The 25,981-nt window shown below is 35.6% G+C and overlaps 5 protein-coding genes and 1 pseudogene across 5 annotated transcripts; all 6 read left to right on the forward strand.

The window, feature by feature from the left end:
• The first annotated feature begins 1,596 nt into the window (after positions 1–1,596).
• LOC116126165 (mitochondrial-processing peptidase subunit alpha-like) lies at positions 1,597–6,477 on the forward strand. The gene is made up of 13 exons (XM_031411865.1): positions 1,597–1,952; positions 2,541–2,780; positions 2,915–3,211; positions 3,656–3,846; positions 3,970–4,111; positions 4,242–4,322; positions 4,503–4,569; positions 4,712–4,809; positions 5,135–5,207; positions 5,307–5,377; positions 5,538–5,587; positions 5,841–5,953; positions 6,039–6,477. The coding sequence occupies exons 1-13, from the start codon at positions 1,914–1,916 to the stop codon at positions 6,089–6,091; spliced, it is 1,515 nt and encodes a 504-aa protein (XP_031267725.1). The 5' UTR covers positions 1,597–1,913; the 3' UTR covers positions 6,092–6,477.
• An 802-nt stretch (positions 6,478–7,279) lies between these two features.
• Positions 7,280–10,947, forward strand: LOC116126150 (pentatricopeptide repeat-containing protein At1g51965, mitochondrial). The gene is given in 12 exon segments (XM_031411851.1): positions 7,280–8,372; positions 8,920–8,973; positions 8,976–9,024; positions 9,027–9,183; positions 9,185–9,267; positions 9,270–9,321; positions 9,323–9,507; positions 9,510–9,554; positions 9,557–9,610; positions 9,613–9,708; positions 9,711–9,848; positions 9,851–10,947. Coding segments are annotated over 12 exon segments (1,974 nt in total). The 5' UTR covers positions 7,280–7,589; the 3' UTR covers positions 10,129–10,947.
• A 1,937-nt stretch (positions 10,948–12,884) lies between these two features.
• On the forward strand, positions 12,885–14,040 carry LOC116126167 (acid phosphatase 1-like). The gene is made up of 3 exons (XM_031411867.1): positions 12,885–13,313; positions 13,387–13,596; positions 13,683–14,040. The coding sequence occupies exons 1-3, from the start codon at positions 12,925–12,927 to the stop codon at positions 13,858–13,860; spliced, it is 777 nt and encodes a 258-aa protein (XP_031267727.1). The 5' UTR covers positions 12,885–12,924; the 3' UTR covers positions 13,861–14,040.
• Positions 14,041–16,922: 2,882 nt separating this feature from the next.
• On the forward strand, positions 16,923–17,960 carry LOC116126155 (acid phosphatase 1-like). Its single transcript, XM_031411857.1, has 3 exons — positions 16,923–17,146; positions 17,241–17,450; positions 17,758–17,960. Exons 1-3 carry the CDS (start codon positions 16,923–16,925, stop codon positions 17,939–17,941), a joined length of 618 nt encoding a protein of 205 aa, XP_031267717.1. The 3' UTR covers positions 17,942–17,960.
• A 48-nt stretch (positions 17,961–18,008) lies between these two features.
• On the forward strand, positions 18,009–20,227 carry LOC116126156 (annotated as a pseudogene).
• Positions 20,228–21,542: 1,315 nt separating this feature from the next.
• LOC116126166 (acid phosphatase 1-like) lies at positions 21,543–22,605 on the forward strand. The gene is made up of 3 exons (XM_031411866.1): positions 21,543–21,917; positions 22,010–22,219; positions 22,304–22,605. Exons 1-3 carry the CDS (start codon positions 21,601–21,603, stop codon positions 22,482–22,484), a joined length of 708 nt encoding a protein of 235 aa, XP_031267726.1. The 5' UTR covers positions 21,543–21,600; the 3' UTR covers positions 22,485–22,605.
• Positions 22,606–25,981: the final 3,376 nt, after the last annotated feature.

A 25,981-nucleotide genomic window follows, 5' to 3' on the forward strand; every position in this document is an offset into this window, starting at 1 on the left:
GAAGTAATTTGATCACAGACAAACATAGATGGGCTAACGTCGATCTTCAATTTTGCTTGTTTATTAGTTGGATGTTTAGTGCGATAAACGTTTATTTCATGTTTGGAATTTTTTACACTATTGTTCCTCTTAGGACTAATTTTTTTTAGGTGTATTTTTTTTTTTTAACATGAATGTATTGCATGCATTTGCATTCCATATTATGTATTTAGACTCTTTTGAAGGGTAAGACTCATTACGTCCCCCCTTGTCTAGGTGTTATCCTTCTTTTTCATTCAATAAAACTCTCCTCGTACCGTCGAGGTTTCCCCAAAAAAAGATGTGTATCAGATTTTAGAGGCATGTAAATTATTGTCTACTTGGCTGATGTTTTGTTGTTTGAAGATGAAAGAGAGAAAAAAATAAAAATAAAAATAAAAATAAAGATGAACATCAAGAGAAGAAGAATTTTACTGGTAAAGAAAGGTAAACATGGGATGGAGACTTCAAAAAGTCATTGTAATAAACTATAATCCAAATATGTTCCTAGTTTTAAGAGGATTCGACATTGTTACATACAACAATAATCTTGCAAAATATAACAATAAATTTTAAATAACATTGAATTATATATAAACAAGTATTTTCTTTGCAGGGATAAAACAATTAATTTGTTGTTTTTGTGGTATCAATGGAAGCCAATGTTTTCAACTTATGAACAATACAAACATCAATATATTGATGGTTTGATACCCCAGGCTTAATCTGAATGGAGGCTGTAAGCCCTATGGCCTATAGTAAAGTGATTCTTAAATTTCATATTTATTTTAAAAACTATCCATAATACTTTTTTATGATTAATCAGAAAGAAAATACATAAGTTTGAAATTTGAATGTTTTGTATAATTTTATCATTCATTCATTAGTATCTTAGACATAGGGATGATAATAAAACTCGATAAGGTGGGTACCCGGAAAAACCTATTCCTACTCGATGAGAATTACTCAAAGATAAATTCCAAGGTTGTGGGTAAGGATAGGAAACATTTTCATCCCCATACCGAGGATAGGTACGAGGGCAAGTAGAGGTGTCAAGTGTAAAAACCTGTAGTTGTATCTATACCTGCCGTTGGTCAATGATTTATTTATATACGTGTTAATTATTTTTCATTTAGTTTATTTAATATATGTTATATACATATGATTTGTATAAGTTTTTTCTTCATTCATATATAAAAATAGGATAAAAGCGACTTTAAATATATTGATTAGTTGTTTAATATATATGTTGGGTGTGGTTTTTTAATTTAAATAATGTTAGTTTCTTTTTCTAATAACAAAGTTTAAAATTATTATTTTGTTTTCTTTGCATTAAAATGACCAATAGTTAGTCAAAAGATTTCCCAATAATAATTCAATAAACCTACGAAGAGTATTATAATTATTATTAATTTGATTTCTTTTCATTTAAAATAAAAAAAGAAAGAAAAATATGTTGAAATTTATGGGAAAGAGACAAATTTTGCCTCTTCCGTATGAGTTTATTTGCTCCCGTCTTCAATCCCCGAATTTCGAGGACGGGGAACTGTTCGGGGATTTCGTTGGTGTCTGACGACGGGGACGGGAAACCACTACCTGTTCGCATGCTCGGAAGTTGCTGGCCCTACTTAGGTAGGCTACTTGTCGTCCTATAGTCTTTTAGTAAAACGACATATAATTTGTAAATCCAGTAGATATGCTGACATGGAAAGTTCACAGACAAAACCACACTTTAACATCATGCACTTCACAGCAGAGAATCCTAACAATCTAGTCCCCCTTCTTCTTCTACTGAAGGCAGCCCTTGTTCGGTTTTCTCTTTTGCAAAAACCTTCGAACGTTAAAAGAAACACAAACAAGTAACAGTTTTTAGGGTTTTCTGAGAAGCAGTGACTATGTACAGAACTGCTTTTTCGAGACTTAGGTCTCATAAGGTCAGTATCAGCTCAATCCTTTAAAAAAATTCTTAACTTCCTTTTTGTTTCTACAGAAAATTCATGAACTCGAAACAAAGAAATAAAAAAATGGTTAAGGTTTTCTGTGAACTGGGTTTGAAGGAAAGTTCTGTTTAGATTGAAAAACCGATTGAAAAGAAACAAAGATTGACCTTCATTTTCTAGCGTTATTGAAGGTTAATGAGGGTTATATTTGAGGATTTTGGATCCGGTATTTGTTCATGCTTTCTGGGTTATGACGATTACGTATGATTTTTTCTTTTTCAGTTATATTAATAAGGATGTTGTTTTAATTGTGCTACATTTTACTGCGTTTAGATGTGGTTTTGTAGCTTGAAAGACCTTTTCTTCTTTCTTTCTACTTTAATTAGCAATATTTGGGCTTGTTTGATTGGAGATATTCTATTTATCAATCTCTTTTGTTTTCTTACTGAAATTATCTAGCAAGTGGTTGCATTGATTACAAGGGGGAACTTTTTCTCTTTGTCTGTTTTAAAAGGTTTTTTCATGGTACCTCAGTTAGTAAAGTGAAATGTATTATTCTATATTATGAAATGGTTTGAGCAGGGCCTTCTTGGGAATGTTCAAGCCATGCGGTATGCAACTTCGAGTGCAGCTGCTGTGAGGCCATCATCAGCAGGGCTCTTTAGCTGGCTGACTGGAGAAAGATCTAGTTCTCTTCCTCCTTTGGACACAGTACTTGAAGGTGTTTCCCTTCCACCTGTACTGCCTGATTATGTTGAACCAGGAAAGGTTAAGGTTACAACTCTTGACAATGGGATCAGAATTGCCTCAGCAACATCAGCGGTATGTGTGGGTTGCAGCAATGTTTTTATGCTTTGTTTTATTCAACTCCAAATTGCCGTTTGGTAGTGCTTTACTGTCTTATTTTTGTTTGGTTGTTTGCTATTTTAATGAGTGGTATGTGTCTCATTAATTAGAACCCAGTAGCCTCCATAGGGATATATCTTGATTGTGGCTCTGTTTATGAGACACCAATGTCATGTGGGGCCTCCCACTTGCTGGAGAAGATGGCATTCAAGAGCACTAAAAACCGGAGCCACTTGCGCATTGTGAGGGAAGTGGAGGCAATTGGAGGTAACATATCAGCCTCTGCATCTCGGGAGCAGATGGGGTACAGTTTTGATGCTCTGAAGACCTATGTCCCTGAAATGGTAGAGTTGCTTGTGGACTGTGTGAGGAATCCTGTGTTCTTGGATTGGGAAGTCACTGAAGCGGTAATCTTTTTCATCTTGCCACTCTTCTGTTAAATTCTTAAGGTCTTTTGGTGCAGAGTATCTTGCAGGTTTTTCAATTACTCTTTTACAAGTCACTTGCATAATTTTTTTTACTGTATTCCTTATCTGGTCATGTTTGATGCTTCCCACTGTTGGAAGTAGCATATTTGTGCATGCTTGCTGCACTTTCTGAACTCATGTATTGAATCAGGTGACCTCCAAACTGGAGTCTAAGGAACTGATGCTAATTTAGTATTTTTGTCTCCACCATTTCATCTAAAATTAAACACTGATAAGTATGTATGTCTATAACATGATCAATTTCCATGTCATTACTCTTGGATGTTAAAAATTCACAGTTGGTGTCTGTTAGCTGTAATCTTTATGAGGTCCTTTCCTGTCAAGTACTCTGTTCTTGTTACAATTTTCTCTGCATTTATACAGTTGTTCAAATTGAAATCAGAGCTTGGGGAAGTTCGTAACAATCCACAAGGTCTGCTCTTGGAGGCTATTCACTCTGCTGGTTATGCTGGTGCTTTAGCAAATCCTCTTTTGGCTCCCGAATCAATGCTGAACAGATTGGACAGCACGGTTTTGGAGGAATTTATTGCTGTAAGAACAAAAAACTCATTGATATATATATATATACATTCCATAATTTTAGTTAGATCTTTGTTTTGCTCTTGTATACATGTTTATTTTGTTGAATGGACTAACTACACTCTTAAAGTCCTCTTGATGTGCCGAGGAGCAGTAGGCCTGGCGGCATCTAGCATTGATCTTGATGAGCTTTTACCAATTGCAGAGCCGCTTCTTTCAGACCTTCCAAAAGTATCCCGTCCAGTAGAGCCAAAATCTGTTTATGTTGGAGGGGATTATCGCCAGCAAGCTGATTCACAGGTATGAATCACTAATTGCCCTTAAGTTAATGAGTTTGTCTTGCCCCAGTCAAAGCGAGGAAGAAAAGATTTTTTCTTCCTCATCAGCTCTTAATTTTATAGAGGTCCGTTAACTGTGTTGTTTTTTTCAGAGCACACATGTTGCTCTTGCCTTTGGATTGCCAGGTGGCTGGCTGAAAGAGAAAGAAGCTGTCATTTTGACTGTTCTTCAGGTGCTGCATTTTCAACTTTGCTTCTTCGAGATATTTAATGCATTTTCTACTTTTCTTTTCTTCTCATGATCGTTTTCACACTAGTTCAATCATTTCAAAATTTAACCTGCTACTATATCTCCGTCTTGATCTGATATCCAATTATGGTGTATTAAATTAACAATTTTGATAGTTCTGCAGATGCTTATGGGAGGAGGTGGTTCATTTTCAGCTGGAGGCCCCGGAAAAGGGATGCACTCACGTCTCTGTAAGTTGTACTTATTGCTGCACTGTTCACTTTGCTTGTCCATTCTTCTTTTTACTCCTTAAAATGTGCTAATATTCTTTCTATTCGGTGCAAAGTTCTTCTCGAGTTTTAAAATTGTTTATTTCATGCATTTTGAATGCAGATCTCCGCGTCTTGAATGAGTATCAGCAGATTCACTCTTTCTCTGCATTCAACAGTATCTTCAATAATACTGGATTGTTTGGCATTTATGCTAGCACTGTAAGGCACCTATTGCTCTCTATTGTGTTGGTGGATTAAATATTCTCCAAACGTTAATGGGCTGATTGTTAAGATCAATTCCTTCACTTTTATGGATTAAATATTAAATGATCTTGATTTAAATGAGAAACCTCAAGCTAAGTATGCATCTAAATAATTTTCCTTTTATGATCATCTTAATATTGAGATCCCTGGATGATTATAATCAGATGCAATGATTTTGCAATCCTTATCTTGATCACATCTCTTTCGCTTTGCAAGTAATTCTTGTTTGTCTCCTGTCGTAACAAACTTAAGTTCAAGTATGTTCCATTTATGGTCACAGGATTCTGATTTTGTTTCAAAAGCAGTTGATTTGTCAGTAAGAGAATTAATTGCAATTGCAACGCCTGCACAAGGTTTGTTCTATAACTACCACAATTGTGTGTTTCATGGAATCTGCAGCAAGTCCTGCCATTAAATTCTAAATTTTTGCTAATATTTTGTGTTGGTGACAGTAACTGAAGCACAGCTAAATCGTGCCAAAGAAGCGACAAAATCTGCAGTACTGATGAATCTGGAATCTAGAGTATGTTCTCTCTCTCTCTCTCTCTCTCTCTCTCTCTCTAGGGTGTTCCTCTTCTTGTTCTTTTGTGTGTTTCTTTTATCCTTGTTTCTAATACGCGCTTTGTGTTTTCATTTCTATTTGTTATAGCATGTTATAATTATTGAATGGCTCTATTATGCAGATGATTGTTTCAGAAGATATAGGCAGACAGATTCTAACTTATGGAGAGAGGTATGCCTGGAGTATATGCACCCTTTTTCTCCTATTCTTGTTATCTTTGCATCTTTGAATTGCAATTGCATAAATCAGAGATGGAACGGGAAAAGTTTTTTCAAATTTTTAAATGCTTCATCTCAGAAGAATACATGTTATGATCGGAGTCTGGTTACAAGTCATGAAGAGAACAGGTTGAAAGAAATAAAGAGAAAACCCTGTTGAAATTGACATTCGTTTCTTATGCCATGAATTTATATGATTTCACCAGGAAGCCTGTGGACCATTTCCTAAAGGCAGTAGATGCAATCAACTTGAATGACATTACAAACGTTGGCCAGAAAATTATTTCATCACCTCTAACAATGGCGTCTTATGGGGACGGTAATTCCTTCATATCTGAAAGAGCTCTCTGATCTTGATTTTCTGATGTTTCGATTCTGATGATTTTTTCCCTTATTTGTCACAGTGATAAATGTCCCCAGCTACGAATCTGTTAGCAGCAAGTTTCGTCCGAAATGATAGAGCACCATGGCATTTCAAGCTCATCCCCGGCCCATGGCAACTTTTATGCCCTCTGCAACCTGTTAAAACCTATTAAAATAAAATAGAATCAAGAAAATTTTGCCATAGATCAACAGAAAATGATTTGCGCATAGCCATCCAGATATCTTTTCGGTTTTACCTAATTGCTTGCCCGAACACGAACACAAGTTCACTTTCATGGTCATATCATGAAAAATTTTCCATGTTTACATTTCATTTTAAAGTTTTTTGTTACTTCAAAAGGAAATGAAATTCAACATACAGTTTTTCTCCATGTGTTGTATTGTTGCCAGATTAGTTATACTTTATTTTGTTAGTGCCATGTTCATTGTTTACTGAAACAACTCTCTTATCTTCACTAAAGCTTATTCACAATATTTTTTTTTTTAATTGAATTTAAGCTCAAAACAAATTGCTTATTTGAGGTGCAAATGAAACTGAAATATTTTTTTTATTTTTTTTTATTTTAAAGTCCTGTAATTTTATAAAGAATAAAGAATAACAACTTAAATATGGACAAAAACTAAGGATATACAGTCCTTATACACAAAACAACCCAGACTCAAGACAACAGCCTATACCATCTTGAGCGCCTGTTAAAAGAACCAGCGAGATAGGCAAGCCACACCCTATATTTCCAATCTCTCCTGGGAACACCTAACAGGAAACAAAAAAATCTGCACAGTAAGAACTCTTCAGCACCCAGCACCAGCAGCCGCCCCTTGTCACCGAAAATTTTCATATACAGCAGCCTGGAAATTTGTAAATTTCTGCTGTTATCGCTCCATCAAACTGCAGCTTACGCTGCCTGCCAGCATTTGGCCAGAACCTGCAGTCAACCCAGCAATCAAAATGCCCCTCCATACATATAACAGCATACCACTCTGTAGACCAACCATGCGCCGCAGCCGCCCGCACCTCGATTTCCTACGCGCCACTATCACGCGGCGTCACTAAGCCACAAAATACATAGCCAAAATCACCTCAACCTCCCCCACCGGCCGTTCCCTCACTGCCGAAGTCACATCACCTCAGCCCATCCCCTCCGACTCTCGCGGCTACCCAATCCCGCGCCACCTTATCATCTGCAAGGCCACTCGCCTCATCCAATCCCGTACCGCCACGTCATCGCNTTAAATATGGACAAAAACTAAGGATATACAGTCCTTATACACAAAACAACCCAGACTCAAGACAACAGCCCATACCATCTTGAGCGCCAAAGAACCGGCGAGATAGGCAAGCCACACCCTATATTTCCAATCTCTCCTGGGAACACCTAACAGGAAACAAAAAAATCTGCACAGTAAGAACTCTTCAGCACCCAGCACCAGCAGCCGCCCCTTGTCACCGAAAATTTTCATATACAGCAGCCTGGAAATTTGTAAATTTCTGCTGTTATCGCTCCATCAAACTGCAGCTTACGCTGCCTGCCAGCATTTGGCCAGAACCTGCAGTCAACCCAGCAATCAAAATGCCCCTCCATACATATAACAGCATACCACTCTGTAGACCAACCATGCGCCGCAGCCGCCCGCACCTCGATTTCCTACGCGCCACTATCACGCGGCGTCACTACGCCACAAAATACATAGCCAAAATCACCTCAACCTCCCCCACCGGCCGTTCCCTCACTGCCGAAGTCACATCACCTCAGCCCATCCCCTCCGACTCTCGCGGCTACCCAATCCCGCGCCACCTTATCATCTGCAAGGCCACTCGCCTCATCCAATCCCGTACCGCCACGTCATCGCTGTCGGATTACTTCTCCTCTCTATCTCCCCCTCTCACTTCAGCCGAAGCCTCCGAAATTCTCAAATCCCTAAACTGCCCTCGTCTCGCATATAATTTTTTCCAGTTTTGTCCATCACTTTCCCCTAATTTTCACCACGACGCTTTTACTTACGCGCGACTCATTTTGATTCTATCTAAATCGACTCTCCCCGACCGGTTTGATATCGTCCGTGCATTACTGAGCGACATGGAGAGGTCCAAGATACGTGGCAACATCTCGACCGTGAACATTTTGATCGGCTTCTTCGGTAATTCTGATGACTTGAAAAATTGTATTGGGTTGGTTAAAAAATGGGACTTGAAGATGAACTGCTACACGTACAAGTGTTTGCTGCAAGCTTACTTGAGGTCACGCGACGTGCACGAGGCGTTCAGGGTTTACAGTGAGATGAGGACGAAAGGATACCAGTTGGACATCTTTGCCTACAACATGCTGCTGGATGCTTTGGCAAAAAATGAAAAGGTTCTTGTTTTGAAATTCTAACCCTTTTTTTTTTTTTTTTTTTGTATTAATGTTGATGTTTGTTGAATTATTCTGCCTTATAATTATGAATGCATGGAGCTCAAAGCATGTTTTATAGCCTTTCCTGTAAGCATTAATCTTCTGTGAAGTTGAGGTAGCCATGAAAGTGGGTCTGAAGGGAATGTGTAGGAATTTTAAACTGATGAAATTGGTGTAAGTTTGTGCTATTAGTGCTGTTTAGGATTGTCAAAAGTAGAAGAATATTTTGATTTTGTTTCTGAATAGTGAGGCATACTATGAAAGGAAGTGTTTGGATGCTGCCAGGCGATTAACTTTTAGAGTAACCCAGAAAGTAATATAAGAATTCATCAAATGACAAGAAACAATTGCAAGCCTGGTTTTGACATACTATTTATTTAAATCCAGATGTTTCTTTAAGATTGGTGTGTTGTAGTTCATTCATACAAGTGCAATTTCCTGGTGGTTGCTTTACGGTCCATTGTCAGTTTCATGGATCCTTATTATCTGATCTGCAGTATTTTGACAGGTTGATGAAGCCTACAGGGTTTTTGAAGACATGAAACGGAAGTTCTTGTGGCGCCTGATGAGTACACTTACACAATCATGATCAGAATGACTGGAAAGATGGGTAGCCTGATGAATCACTGACTCTTTTTGACCAAATGATAAAAAGGGCTGCACTCCTAATTATTTGCTTTAACACTATGATCCAGGCACTTGCAAACGGACGGATGGTTGACAAAGTTATTCTTCTCTTCTCTAAAATGGTGGAAAGAGAATGTGACCTAATGAACTTATAGTATCATTTTAAATGTTCTGGCCGCAGAAGGGCAGCTTGCTAAACTAGATGAAGTTGTGGAAGTGTCAAAGAAATACAGACTAAGTCAATCTATGCATATCTTGTTAGGACTCTGAGCAAATTGGGCCAATAAGTGAAGCTCACGATTGTTTTGCAACATGTGGAGCTTAGATGATAGGGGAGATCGGGATGCTTACATTTCCATGTTAGAAAGCCTGTGCAGTACAGGGAAAACAACAGAGGCTATGGACCTGCTGACTAAGATTCATGAGAAGGGAATATATCCAGATACAATGATGTATAACACAGTATTATCAGCTTGGGCAGGTTGAAGCAAATATCTCACCTCCATGATCTTTATGAGAAATGAAAAGAGATGGCCCTTCCCCAGATATATTTACATACAATATTCTGATCGCAAGTTTGGTAGGGCTGGAAACGTTGACGAGGCTGTTAAAGTTTTTGAAGAACTTGAGAGTGGACAACTAAAACCAGATATCATCTCTTACAATTCTTTGACAATTGCCTTGGGAAGAATGGTAATCTTGATGAAGCACACATGAGATTTAAGGAGATGCAAGAGAAAGGGTTGAATCCCGATGTTGTACATACATACACTCATCGAGTGCTTGGCAAGACGGACAAAGTTGATATGGCTTGCGATTGTTTGACGAGATGCTAGCTGAAGGCTGCTGTCCAAACATTGTCACATATAACATCTTACTCGACTGTCTTGAGAGAAGTGGGAGAACTGCTGAAGCAGTGGATCTTTATGCAAAACTCAAGCAACAGGGGTTGACACCTGATTCAATCACATATGCAGTGCTTGATCGATTGCAGAGTGGTTCTCACAGGAAAGTCAGAGTTCGCAGGCAGAATCCAATTACAGGTTGGGTTCGGGCATGGCAATATCATCATGTCACTGCTGGTGACTGAGATGCCTTGCCCGGGTAGAGCAGTTTTTGGTAACAAATCAGGATTAGTACTTGGGTTTGGGTTCTAAGTTAATCCCTCTAATTCATGATTGAAACCCAGATGGATTAAGTGACACTTAGCCTGACTGCCATGAAGTATTGCAATGCATACCCAGAAATAGTCATAATCTATTGTTACTCTTGTGAATGGTTGCAAGCTAGTCATGGTGGGAAATTGTTGTTCTTAATGGTGCACCAGACCAGAAAGGTTGAGGTTCTTCAACAAAAGCACACCTTCATTGTCACAGTTATTAAGCTGACAATCTTGGATAAACAAAAGTCCACTGCAAAATATGCAGCTGAGTTTCTTCTCACCAACAGAGATTGCATTTTAAAGACAGAAGTTACATCTCAACTCAAGATCAATGTCTTCATTGTTCGCAGAAGCAACACCAACACAACACAGACGATGCAGTCAAGTTAATGCTCAATATATTATGTGTTGTCTCTTCTATCATGAATATGCAGGATAAAGTGAGCTGATTGACTGTAACATTGCATAATTAATTGGTTTCTTTGGCGATTCTTTCCAACAGGTCGGTTTTACTTCAGTAAGAATGTTACATTTTATAAATGCATAAAATTATGCTTTTCACTGTATACTAAATTGAGCAATTTCTTTATCCATGGAAGAGATTGTGGAATATTGAAGATGCCAGCAAGTTGATGTAACAGGCGGGCCAAGTCCGCTTTGGACACGAGCTCACCAGTTACTGGCCATCCAAGTTGAGTGATGGGCCTGATATCAAAATATTGTGTGTTTTGGACACATAGTCCATCATGGTTTTGTCTTAGGGCTTTATAACCCAAAGTGCATCTTGATGGTTTAAGAGCTCCTAGGTTATTTTAACTTTCATATTTCCTTCTCAAAAGAATATTTTTTGTTTTTTTTTTGTTTTTGTTTTTTTTTGAAACATGGTGTCTGGATTAGTTTGTGTGCATCTCTACTAATCTTTAAAAGTGACTAATATTATATCTCATCGTCATGATCATCTACTTAAACCTTGAGAACCAGGAGAATCCGAACTTGAGACTGTGCGTTTTAACCACACATTCCAATGCTCGTCCTTCTCAAAAGAAGTAGGATATCATAGTTGAAAGACATTTCATCGACAACAAATATAAGTTTAATTTTCAGAGTTTTTATCCTTGAAATGTCTCCATCTTGGAAACTGTTTTGCAAAAGATAGAAGCAACATGCAATAGATTACAAAAGGAAATCTGAAAGCTAGTTAAAATTGGATAGGAATTTGAGCTTTTGCTAGTAATTTTTTAATTTGTATTAAATTTAACCCAACCTCGTTTGGTAAGAAAAAAGGGTGAGTTTGTGCTTATAATTCCAAAGAGTTAATTACATTGCTCAGTTGGTAAGAAAACAGGTTATTTTAACTAGCTTTCATATTTCTTTCTCATCGTGTTTGTTTTTTTTTTTTTTTTTTTTTTGGGAAAGCAAAGTGTTTATGTTAATTTGTATGTGTCTCGACTAATCTTTATAGGTGACTAATATTGTATCCCGTCATTATAATCATTTCTTAAATCTTGAGAGCTAGATAAATTCAAACTTAAAACTGTGTGCTTAATCACATAATCCATGCTAATCCTTCTCAAAAATTAAAAAAAATAAAAAATAAAAAAGGATATCATGTTGAAAGACATTCCACTTCCACCGACAGCCCCCCCTCCTCCCAATTAAGTTTAATTTTCAGAGTTTTTATCCTTGAAATGTCTCCATCAACTGTTCTGCGAAAGATAGAAGCAATAATATTACAAAAGCAAATTTCCTCCACAAATGTCACCACTCACCAGTACTTTCATCTCTTTAAGTAGACCAGTTATCGAGGCAAAGGAAAGCCAGGGAAAGTAACAAACAAAAACAGGGCCCAATTGGCAATTAAATACTGCCCATGGGGCCCTTCAAAGATGGACCACTATCTCAACATTGAAAACGTGTGTTATCTTCCTGTAATTTAAAGTTTTCATTTAAACATTTTTTGGAATATTCTATTGCTAATTTTTTTATCCCTTCCAGAATTTTTCAAGGAAACATTGAGTCACATATTTATAATCAAACTCATTATTTCTTTTTTAAATTAATTTTTGTGGCTTCTGTGAGTTTAATTTTCCCTCACGTGATGAATATCGAATGATACCAATAATTAAATTTATATATCTTTTTCAGTAGAACACACAAATTAATTAATTGTTGGACCACATATTTTTGTGGTTTTCAAAATCAGTTGTTTCTTTACAAATAAAATATAAAATTTCATTAATAAAACATAATTTTTTTAGCTTTTTTTTTTAGAGTAATCTAAGCATAATGTACCGGTTTTTTTTTTTTTTTTTTTAATGACCAATGATATCTAGACTAGCTTATACGCACCTTAACTAATCTCTCGATATCTGTGAATTACTCATCAAGTAAGAGCTCCATTAGCTACCTCTATTAGCAGCCGAGGAAGAACTCGAACTCAGAACTTCTTGAATAATACATCTAAGAGTCTCTATCGAATCACTTGACCACTCAAATATGGTTAAGCTTAATGTGTTTGCTCTACTCTGCAAGATGTGACAGTAAAGTTGTATCACAGTTTATTAAATAATTAAAAATTAATTCAGAAAACAAAATCCTATAGAATGTGTAATTAGTAAATAATATACAAATTTGGGGTCATTTTGACAAGATAGAATTTATTTAAACAACCATTTTGGATGATAAATCCCATCAAAATTATTTCCAAATATTTTCTCCCTTAGTATGAGTATGAACTTTCTTTCACTCTTTTTCTTTGCTACAATAGCAGCAACTTCTCATGCAATTCCCCACCAAATTCACCTTCTCCGCCCACAATCCGGCTCCGCAGGCCACCGCATTGCCGGTGTCAACTGCCTCAGCTGGCGGCTAGCCGTCGAGACCGACAATATCCGCAACTGGGACTTGGTTCCGGAAGCATGTGAAGACTACGTCGGACATTACATGCTAGGGCACCAGTACCGCAAAGACTGCAACATCGCCGCTGTTGCTGCTTTCGTTTACGCCAAAAACGTTACACTCAAAGGCGACGGCAAGGATATCTGGGTTTTCGATATCGATGAAACTGCCCTCTCAAATCTTCCTTATTACGCTCGCCCTGAAAACGCTTTCGGGTAAGTCATGCAAGAAAATATTACAATCTTATTAAACAGTTAATATCTATAACCCATTGATCTTGACTTCCAGGGCGAAGGAGTATAATGAAACGTCGTTCGATGAATGGCAGCTCGAAGGCAAAGCACCCGCCGTGCCAGCTGTCCTTCATCTATACGAGAACTTAATGAAACTGGGATACAAGATTGTCTTCATTACAGGAAAATCTGAGAAAATGAGGAACGTAACAGAAGCCAACCTGAGGAAATCGGGTTACCATACTTGGGAAAAGCTTGTACTAAAGTAATTAATCAATTAACTATATCAATACTGCTAATGTGTTTTAGAGTTTTTAATTTTAAGTTTTTTCTTTAAATTTTTGGTGGCAGGCAAACGTCTGAATCGGGAGAAACAGCAGTGGTTTACAAATCTAAGGAAAGAGGGAAGCTGGTGAAGGAAGGATATAGAATAATTGGAAACATGGGAGATCAATGGAGCGATTTGATGGGGAATTTTACAGGCCAGAGGACATTTAAAGTTCCAGATCCCATGTACTACATTAGTTAATTACTTTAATCAACCTTCTTAATTTTGTAGTTCAATTTTCAAGTTTGTCAGTGTGGAAGATTTTCGTCATCAAAACGACAGACTACTTATTTTTATCATATGTATCTCTCGCAATAAAAAAAATATTAATGTAATGTTCGTCGTACCAATAATTTGAATAAAGTCGGATCAAATTTAACATATTCTAAAATGCATGTGATAATGATTCAGAAAGGATTGAAGAATATTGGAAGCTGTCCATTCCAAATTTGGGCAAGCATAATTCTATCAGTTTGAGCATGCCACCTAACAATTTATTAAATTAATTAACACACATGATTTGTACTAAGTACGATCATATTCAATTAATTTGTTCTAATGATCAATGCAAGCTGTGTATTCCAAATTTGGACAAGCAGCTTCTGCAAATCATGAAGCTTGTGCATAATTAAAACATTGTATTTAGGATGTGTTAAACATGCTTTTCCTCGAGTATATATATTAAATATATAATGGATTAAGGTTTAGTTTGAGATTGTTAATTCCAATTTTATATTAGCTTGTTTGGCAGGCAAGACTTATTTGCGAGCTATAATGTTGGGTTTGTGAGAGAATGTCTATGTCTAGGCTCCGTTTGTTTCAATATTTTTATATTATCTTATTCCTATAATTCTGAAAATATACATTTGTTTCCCTATTCTGAAAATCATATTCTATTTTATTTAATTACTTTTAAACCCCTAAGTTTGTTAATTTAACTAAACACCTCCCAAAAAATGTTTAGAAATTGATAAAAACACCCTCACCTACTCACATTTGCCAGATTCCAGCCACCACCGTTGGAAGGTGGCCGGAATTTGGTATAATGGCGTATTACCGGCGGGATCTGGCTGGTAGTACGCCGATATAGCCTTTTTGGGTCAGATCCACCATGGATCTAGCAGGAAAATACTAGATCTATGGTCAAAGATCTGGCCGTTGATGACCAAATCTTTAGCCATAGCTAGTCATCAACGACGACCATATCTTTGGCCGTCGTTGACAATCAAACGCGGCTAGATCTAACCGTAGGTTTAGCCTTCTTCGGCCAAATCTACGATGGATCTGGCTGGAAAAGGTCATCTCGGCGTACTATCGACCAGATCCGACCGGTCATGCACTAATACGACGACTCCACCCTTTGGCAGTGGTGGCCGGCTATCGGTATTTAATGGGTGGGTGTGAGTGTTTTTGTAATTTTAATGTTTTTGTTACGGGGGTGTTTAGTAAATTAACAAATATAGGTGGTGTTTTCGTTAATTTTTAAATTCTACCTCATTATTACCACTCAATTCTTACTTTTTTAAAAATACTATCCCAAATATTAAAACAAACGCACTTATGAGATTTGGGTTATAAATGTAATATTACCCAATTTTAATTGACTGGAAAAGATTGGACCAAACTTTTTTCATAATATTTTTTTCTAATGTTAAAGTTGTAAATCCGGGTGTAAATAGAATATGAAAGCAATAATTTTACTTTGATAAGCATAATTAGTGGATAAATATAACCAAAAAAAAATTAAAAAAAATCAACCACCTTAAAGAAAACATATGAATTCAATCAATCAACCATTGGTCCTATCATGACGTGAGTACAAAAACGTTAAAATATTGTCCAAAAATCTGACAACTAATTTCATCTTTATGATACCTAATTGGATACAGATTCATGATAGATAGCCAGCTGTTATGACGAAGAACAAAAAGCTAATGGGCCATTACTTATTTTCATAAAATGGAAAACGTGTACTAAATATGAGGTGTTACAAAAACCTTATCTCTTCCAATACTAATAGAAGCCATACTTATTCTTAAGAAAAAATAAAAAATAAAAAAATATTGGAACTTGGAAGTATTTTTTTTTTTATTATTATTAAGAACTTTAATTTTAATTTTTTATAATTGCATTTCACATAGAAAAAATATATATATTTTTAAAATAAAACTTAGAAAACAACTTTTTTAGATAATATTTAATTATTATTTAAAATTATTCTTTGACAGATTTTTTTCTAATGTAGTTCCTGCCAAATTACATGAAACCCCCTGTTAATTTTAAAATAAATATAAATTATGAGGGTTAAAATAAAATTTTATAAAATTTAAAAAAAAAAAAATCTTCCAGGTCTAAAAAAATTATAAAATTTATAAATTTTACCCCTAAAAAATACTAAAAACCCCCTATAAAATTTTGTTTTGCCCCCAAAATATAAAAAAATTGAGGGAGGAAAATAAAATTATCCAAGGCCCATGGGACCAGCCCCGACCAGGCCTAGGGCCTGGTCCAGGTCCTGGTTTTTCTCATGGTCCCAGGCCTAGGCCCGCAAGGGACTGATCCCTTGCCCACCTCTACTTTGTCATTTCATAATCAGCTGATTTTTTTTGCATCTAATTTTGTATAATATTATTATTCCACCTATGTGATGGAGATCATTCTAATAAAAACAAGAATTATGGTAGCCTCAATAAATAATTCTGCCGCATGTGAAAATTACACTGCACATTTATTTGAGCTTTTTTCACTTTAATTCTTTTTTGTAAATCACTAATCATAATATAATTAATACACACGTTCGCGTCAATCCTTATTTTTTAGGTATAACAACAGTCAAACCGTCGATCCAACTAGTCAGATGGGTCAACCTGGGAACCGACCACTTGACCCGAGCTAGGTTTAAAAACATTGGACATTGGTTTAAGTAATACAATGTATCCACTCTACGGAAAAGTTTCTCATTTTGGAAAAACTCAATCGGCAAGAATCAAGATATAGAATTTAATGTTCCTAAATAAGGTAATCTGGTAGGTCATCTATGACTATGAAGTCACCATACAAAGCTTAATTAGGCTATATAAAGTAGGCAAATTGTGCAAATCAATGTATCAAAATTTGTTCAAATCTCTTCTCCAGATTTCAGAAACACTAATATACAGCTATATATCATGAAAATGTTTTCATTCTTTTTTGTTCTAGCCACACTTGTAGCAACGTCCCTGGGTTTTTCATACCTGAGTTGGGTCGTGGGGACTTATAAAATTATGCGAACAAACACAGTTCCTAAACATAAAAATTACTTGAACTTGAAGCATTACATGTTAGGCCATCACAGTCAGTACATGAGAGACTCGAGAGCCGTCGCTAAGGAGGCCCTTCGCTACGCTAAAAGCCTGAAGCTCGCTGGCGACGGCAACGACATATGGATCTTTGATATAGACGATACCTTGATCTCTCATTTGCCTTATTTTGCTAACCATGGACTCGGGTAATTTTTTAAATTTTTAACGTACTTTAATGTTATCTAGATTTATACATTATTTATACGGTAATGTTGTTCTAATTGTAGTGTCTACTGTTAGGACGGAGCCGATTAATTTGACGTCGTTCATTGAATGGATGAACAAAAGCAAAGCACCAGCCTTGCCGGCGAGTCTTCAATTGTACAGAGAATTATTGTCACTAGGGTTTAAGATTGTCCTCCTGACGGGAAGGCCTGAGGAGTGGAGAATGGCGACAGTCACCAATCTAAAGAAAGTTGGATACCATACTTGGGAGAAACTTATCCTCAAGTAAGCCTTAATTTCTTGAACAATTTCATTAATGTTTCCTCTTTCTTTTCTATCATTTTAGGGAGGTTATAATGTATAATAATAAAAATATTTCGAAAGTAATAAAAGATAAAACAGGAAACAAGTCATTATAAATATTGTAATATTAATTAATAATATCCCTAAAATAAACAAAAAGAAAAAGGAAAAAAATCATTGTAATTAAGGAAATAATTAAAGCCATAAACATGGTATTTGAAATTAAAAATCTCGTATTTTGAAATCATTCTATTTGGGTTGATCTAATTAATTAATCTTTTGGTTGCAGGTCATCATCTTATCCAGGAAATATAACACTTCAATTATATAAATCAATTGAAAGAAGAAAGCTTGAGGAGATCAATGGATACCGAATCATTGGAAACATGGGGGATCAATGGTCTGATATCAGTGGGATTCATCCAGGCAATCGGACGTTTAAGCTCCCTAATCCTATGTACAACATATCATAGTTAAATGTTCCAAATATGAAAATTTTTATGCCATTATTCTAGATAAGAAAATTATGAATTTTCATGCATGAATCCTGATCTAATATATGTGAACACACCAGATATTCTCTGAGTTTTGACAAAATAAAAATTGAATGACACAAGCAAGCTGAAAATTTAACAAGTTGTGAAGGACTGACACTTGTTAGGATCCGGGATCTCATACCAATCAAGTGTGGTACTTAAGTCGAAGGGTTCTCCCATCTATTAGGCTAGTCTTTTGGGTTAGGTTATCCTTTGGGTTTGAGTTCTAACATTAATTGGTATTTTCGTTGAGAGTTGAGCTATAGAAAAGACTATCTATAGGTTAGATTAAAGTACAGTGTCCTCTTCTTGGGAGGAGGTGCTATATCAAATAACTGACAGATAGAGTAAAAACCATCGTGAAGGTCGACTCTTGAAGGGGGGTGCAATAACAAAAACAAAAACATTATTTTAAAATCTTGCTTTCTATTATTACGCGAGAATGCAGGGCCAAAACGCATTGACCATATGCATGTGCATGAGATAATCAAGACCTAGCGGTAGGATCAAATATTCATCGAGATTTTGTGTAGTTTAGTTGAATTCTGAGGCCAATCTACAAATCTTAATTAGCCTATATAAAGGAGGCAAGTTTTGCAATTCAAAGTATCAGAAAAACTGTTCTCTGAAAGATCAATTTCATAGCTACCACGAAAGAGTTTTCAATATTCTTGTTTCTTCAATCTGCAATTCTATCAACATTCTAGGGTTCAGACTACTCTTGCCTGAGTTGGCGACTTGGTGTCGAAACTAATAACATTATCGGATGGGACACAGATCCGCAAGAGTGTGGAAAGTACGTGGAGAAATACGCGGTTGGCCATAAACAACAATACAAGAAAGATTTTGAAACCGTCGTTGATCAGGCTTATAGCTATGTTACAACCCTGAACCTCACTCAGGACGGCAAGAACATCTGGGTCTTTGACGTAGATGAGACAACTCTCTCCAATTTGCCTCTTTTGGCTCAAATGGGATACGGGTATTTTACAACTAAGATTCAATTATACGCAATGCATAATTATAATCAGTACAATTTATTTTATATTGATATGGTGTGAAAATTAAGGGTCCGTTTGTGTTATTATTTTGAATAGGATTTTGAGAATAATATTGGGTAGTTGAATAAGGGAGTATTATAAGGTAAAATTTAAAAATTGACAAAAAAACCCCTAGGTTTGCTAATTTAACTAAACACCCCAATATATAAAATTTTGTAAAATAACAAAAACACCCACACCCACCCACACCCACCCACAGTGCCAGATTCCGGCCACCACCGCCAGAATCTGGCTGGAAAATAGCGTTACGATGCAGACCGATCGGATTTGGTGGGTAGGACGTCGATATGACATTTTCCGGCCAGATCCACCACGGATCTAGTTGAAAAAGACTAGATCTACGGCCAGATCTGGCCGTCATGGTCGAAAAATTTCAGATTTGGTCTTCAGTGATGGCCAGATCGATGAATTATCCGTCAGTTCCGATCATTTGTAGGCCATTGTGATATATTCCGGCTATCACCGATGGTGGTTGCCAGCATATGACAAGTATGGGTGGATGGGGGTATTTTTGTTAATTTTTAAACTTTTTTGGGGTATTTAATGAAATTAATAAACTTAAGAGGTTTAAAAGTAATTAAAAAAATATACTAATATTTCTCAAATAACAAAACAAACAATATTTGGGGAAGAGGATTGGAAAGATGGGTAGAAATAATGTGCCAAATGGAGCCTAATATTTCAGGACTGATCCGATGAACACAACATTAATGATTGAATGGAATGAGGAAAGCGATGCACCAGCTTTGCCGGCGAGCCCTAAGTTGTACAATGAGTTATTGTCTCTTGGGATAAAGGTTGTCTTCCTCACAGGAAGATCTGAAAGCTTGAGAAATGCTACAGCAATCAATCTACAGAAAGAAGCGTACACCAATTGGGAGAAACTTATCCTCAAGTAAGTAAGTATATATATATATATATATAATTGAAATTTATTTGTTTCTGTATTTGGATTGCTATAATATTTTTTTGGTGCAGGGGATCAGATTATCCATCAGGTGTACCAAATGTGATATTCAAATCAAATGAAAGAAGAAAGCTCGGGGAGATTGATTAATACAGAATTATAGGAAACACGGGTGATCAATGGTCAGATATCTCGGGAATCCATACAGGCCAACGGACCTTTAAGCTGCCTAATCCATGGTACTACGCACCATAATTAATTTAATGTTACAATTAGTATGAAACACGTTTTTCATTCTGAATAAGAAAATTATGAATTTTCATGTATTAATAAGGAAAAACAATTTTCATTATCTCACAGGATTTGTTGACGTTCGCCGGTTTATGTAAGACAAGTTATGGCCAAATGTTAATTGAGTAAAACAATTTTTGCCCATCCAAGTAATGGCTTAATAACAATTTCTTATCCTCGGACTTTTAAAATATTATTTTACTACTTAAATTTATATTCCGTTTTCAATTTAAACATCGTTACGACCTCACACCACCATCATTCTTTTCTCTAATCATCACTCATCAAAACCCTTAAAACTTTACTCCCGTTGACCCTGTCAGCCTGTAATCGAAATTAATATACTAGCAACCGTGTGCGGCAGACCAAACAATTTCTATAAGATCAAAATCTAATTTATTTTATAGAGAATCATAACACCTGCTATATACACAATGAAGCATTTTATATCTAATATATCTTATGTTGTCAATGATATATATATATATAAGCATATTTTCACCTGTTAATAAGATAGTTCTATTATTCAGTTAAAGTTAACCATGGGTGAGTGAGAAAGTATCATTTTGAATCTTTTTGGGTAGAAAAGTGTCTTTAGGTGAAACATTGGGTGGGAAAATGTCGTTTACTCTTTATTATTATTATTATAAAATTGGAGGTGTCTGGATCAATTTACATGTGTCTCAATTAATCCCACGAGACCCTGAAATTACTAACCGGGTAAGAGTTATAATAGCTACCCGTATTAGCAATCAATGAGAGACTCAAACTCATAACCTCTTAAGTAATACATTCAAGACTCCTTATCAAATCACTCAATCACCCAGAGGTGGTTGTTTACTCTTATTATTGTTTGAGCCGTGCGGCAACGACACAACATGTATAAATCAAGCTTTGCTTTTGTAAAAATATTTCAATAAATAAATTAGACTTCTCAGTAAATTAAAAGTTAGGCCACCTAAGTTTTGTCATTTTCAGATATCTTTTAGCATCCCAAAATTCATATAATTTTCTTATATATATATATGTTCCACCTACGTACGTGATAAATATACGTTGATCATGAACCCAAATCGGGACCAATAGAGGCTTTTGACCCCACTGTACAAATACATGATTCTCAAACATTCTTGCAGTAATAATCTTTCAAACATGAAAAACATTTTGCATATGCATCTGGTTGTTCATAATGTTCAACTAGATAAAGTAATTTCGGTAGAACTCCAAGGTCAATAGGCAAAAGCTTATTCTATATAAAGGATGCAAATTATGCAATTGAAAGCATCGAAAACAGTTTCATATCTCCTCTGCAAAAAAAAATATTATAGCACTCAATCATGAAAGTGTTATCATTGTTCTTCTTTATTCTAGCTACACATGTAGCAACATCCCAGGGTTTCTCATGCCCAAGTTGGCGACTTGGTATGGAAACTAATAATATTAGAGGGAAACTGGTTCCTGAAACCTGTGGAGATTACGTGAAGCGTTACATGTTAGGCCCTCTGTACATGAATGACTCAAAAGCCGTTACCGATGAGGCTCTTCTCTATGCTAAAAGCCAGAAGCTCGCCGGCGACGGCAAGGATATATGGATCTTTGACGTAGATGAAACCGTAATCTCTCATGTACCTTATTTTTCTGAGCATGGATTCGGGTATGATTATGGATTAATTAGTAGAATGACACTGAAATAATTATCCAATTACATTTTTTTTTTTTTCTTACTAATTAATGCTCTATTTTCAGGACTGAGCCAATTAATGGGACGTCGTTTTTTGAATGGATGACCGAAGCCAAAGCACCAGCTTTGCCATACAGTCTGAATCTGTACGAAGATTTGTTATCTCTAGGGTTCAAGGTTGTGTTCCTGACGGGAAGACCTGAATATTTGAGAGAGACCACAGCCACAAATCTGAGGAATGTTGGATACCGTACTTGGGAGCAACTTATCCTTTGGTATATAAGACTTAATTATTGATATTTTATTGAATTAGATATATATTTATGCATCAACCTGATTAATCTTTTGGGTGCATGCAGGTCATCATCTTATCCAACCAATACAACACTTGAATTATATAAATCGAATGAAAGAAGAATACTGGAGACAAATGGATACAGAATTATTGGAAACATGGGCGATCAATGGTCCGATATCAATGGGATCCATCCAGGCGATCGAACGTTTAAGCTGCCTAATCCAGTGTACTATTCAGCATAATTAAATGCTACTCTACAAATTAATATGAAAAACTTGTATGCCATTCTAAATAAGAAAATCATATATTTTCATGTATCAAATTTGACCAATGAAATATGAAATAACTATTGAATTGAGTGAATCTCAGGGAAGCCGTGGCGTGGTTGATCTTGATATTTATGTGAAACAATGTTTATTGGGGACCAAAGGAGTCTAACATATACATTGTACCGTAATGGGTAACTTTTAAATGCAGGTTTTAATTAGGGGTGGGGGTGGAAAAATTTCAATCTTTTTCGAACCGAATCGGATATCGGTTTATACAGATTTTCAAATCGAAATCGGACTAGATTTCTACCTAAACAAATTATTAATCAGTTCGGTTAACCGGTTTTCAACTAATGGAATTAAAAAAATAAAATTAAACCTCATTATCATTGTTTTAAATTTCATGCCTTTAAATTGATAATTAACACGTGGACAATCTTTTACTTGAAATACTTCTTGATGTTATATTTACAAGTTTTGCCATTCATTCTTGTTCCTTTACATTTAGTTTGAACCATTCTTCTTATTCCAAAATCATTTCATTTTCTTCTCCACAAAGACGAGCAACTCCACACAACAAATTCACACAAGATTGACAGAGAAGATTTTTTCATCTATAGTCAGTTTAAACGTGAAAGCCCTTATTTTTTGTGGTATTTTCTTATCTTCTTGTATTGGATCCTAAAGAGACGAATCAAAAGAGAGATGTTTACTTTGCTGAATCAGCAAATCGCAGACGGCATAAGGCGTAAGCTTTGAAGAAGCTGACGATTGAAGGAGTGAGGACCGGCGGGCAACGGCGATGACTGGTTGTGAAAGTCAAAAGGAAGAAAGGAGGCAATCGACAGAAAGAGTTGAAAGAGAGGCAGATGTTTGAAACTTAGGGTTTAGGTTGAAATTACTCACATTTTATCATTTAGGATTTTTAATAAAAACTGGTTTAGAAAACCGATTTTCATAATTTCTTGAACCAGTAATCGAACCACGAAATCAGCTTAAAGAATTTTTAAATCGAAACCGACTTTTCGGTTTGGTTTTCCGATTCAGTTCGATTTTCTTTTTCTTTTTTTTCACCCCTAGTTTTAATGCTAGTTGAATGTAAGCTTGTGTTTATTGGCATGCCGTCCTCTCTGACGCTTAAGTCAGTGCTTTTTGCAACAAAAATATTTGTAATTTAGCGTATATACAAAGAGGAGAAAAAGAAATAGCATGGAAGTTTTTTTATTTATTTATCAATGATATTCGAACCCACTTATCGTATACTTCAATTAATACTTAGAGGTTTTGTAACTGTCGGTCCAGTAAGAGTTCTAATAATTACTCTTATTTTTTTTTTTCTTTTTTTGTGTTATCATTGACGGTGTCTAGGTCAGTTTATGTGTATCTCAATTAATTCTCTGAGATTCTGAAACTGTCGACTGGTTAAGAGTTTCAGTAGTTATCCAGATTAATGTCTAGAAAGACTCAAACTTAAAAATTTATAAAACCTTATTTTGCTCTTTTACAATTAAACCATCCAGTGAAATCATCCAGTGGAAGGTGTTGTGAAAACTAATATAGAGAAAGCTGGATTGATATGGAAACTGGAAAGGCTAATACTTAAGTATTTATTTGTTGGGCAACAAATTAAGTTACATATATGGTCCTTATAATTTATATAAGCGGTGAGATATTTCTCGAAATTTAAACTTTTTACAATATAATATGGGTTTAGCAATCTTAATCTTTCAGTGTAATTTTTCAAATATAATTTGTTTATACGACATCACTTTATAGTTAAATATTTAATAATTTAATATTTTCAAATTAAATGATTTCTTTGCATTATAATATTTATAAATTTATATAACTCATAGTTAAGATAAATTAGATGTGACGTGAACATATTATTTAGGAATCCTAGGCGTCACCACAATAGGTAGTGAAAGCGGCCACAACTATCACATTTTTATTCTATTTCTATATAACTATCGTTTTAAATCTCTGCATAATTTTTAATGAATCAATTTCATCTCTCCTTAAATTGACTTTTTCCTCTGACATTGTAGGTGGGAAAATTTTGTTTTTCCCACTGCATACATGTGTAAAATATTGAAAGAGAGAGAGGATATGTGGGCCATAAAAAAAAAAAATGAAGAGAAAAGATAAGGTGGAGAGTAGAGAAAGGAGTTGCGGGGCGATGGAAAATGTGGAAGAGAGGATATGAGGTGAAGAGAGAGAGAGAGAGAGAGAGAGAGAGAGAGGAGATGTGGGACATAGAAAAAAATGAAGAGAGAAAATGGGGGACAATGTAGAGAATGGAGGTGTGGGTCAAAGAAACATTGAAATAGAAAAGACAACATTTATTTTAAAAAAAGTTAATACCCTCGTAACGACATTTATAACAAAACAGAGGGAGTATATAGTTTCAAGATCATCATAATAATTAATTAATAAATGACTTAATTTATTCGCTGTCCTTAAGGTTTGATGTAAAAACGTTTTAATTAATAAATGACTAGTTTCACGATCATCATAATTATTAACTAATAAAATGTGTGATTCCTAGGATCGAGTGAATAAATTCTAGAAAGTGAAACTTTCTAGAGAAGCAAACAGAAAGTTTAAGAGAATTTTTTTTGGAAAGTAGATCTTTAACAAAAGCAAAGCACCAGCTTTGCCGGAGAGTCTTGATCTTTGCAGGAAGCTATTGTCTCTTGGGATTAAGGTCGTGTTCCTGACGGGAAGAGCTGAAGAGTTGAGGAAGGTGACTGCAACCAATCTGAAGAATGTTGGATACCACACTTGGGAACAACTTATCCTCATGTAACCGAAGTTTTTAATCAACTAATTATTCCTTTTCTTAATTAAATCATTTTCGTTTAATCAATCCTTTTGCCTTTTGGTTGCAGGCGGAATTCTAATTTTTTTTTTTTTTTTTTTTTGTTGTTATTCAAGTATATCTTTTTGTCTGTGTTACGATTAGAGCCTAAATATCAATTATATTCTTTAACATTCATACACAAACCAATCAAGAACAGAACATACATGATTTTACCATGGTTCACTTGTTCAATGAACAAACTGCGTCCACGTTAGCTCTAGAATACTAAGACTCACTGCACTAGGATTATGACAGTTACAGAGTACAATCACAACCAAACAATCGCAAAACCCCTATACAGACTAATCACTCAAATCAACCACAATAACCCTTATCCTAAGAGAAAACTATCCTAGCTTCTCTACCCTTGAAGGGAACACAACCTTCTAACCACGATTCAAAGATTGCACAATGGATTACAGATTTAGAGTGTACAGATGAACCTTAGCAAGAGAAAGTTTTTAATCGAAGAAGAGGACATGTGTTCTTTAAAAGCTGAAAAATCACGCTTATATACCTTGACCAACAAGTGGAGTAAACCATTGGATTAGTACAGATTGACAATCAGATTGCAAACAATAAAGGACCAAACGGCAACGCATGGTGT

The sequence above is a fragment of the Pistacia vera genome, unplaced genomic scaffold (assembly GCF_008641045.1).
Source record: "Pistacia vera cultivar Batoury unplaced genomic scaffold, PisVer_v2 Contig176, whole genome shotgun sequence".
In the NCBI taxonomy this organism is placed as follows: domain Eukaryota; kingdom Viridiplantae; phylum Streptophyta; class Magnoliopsida; order Sapindales; family Anacardiaceae; genus Pistacia; species Pistacia vera.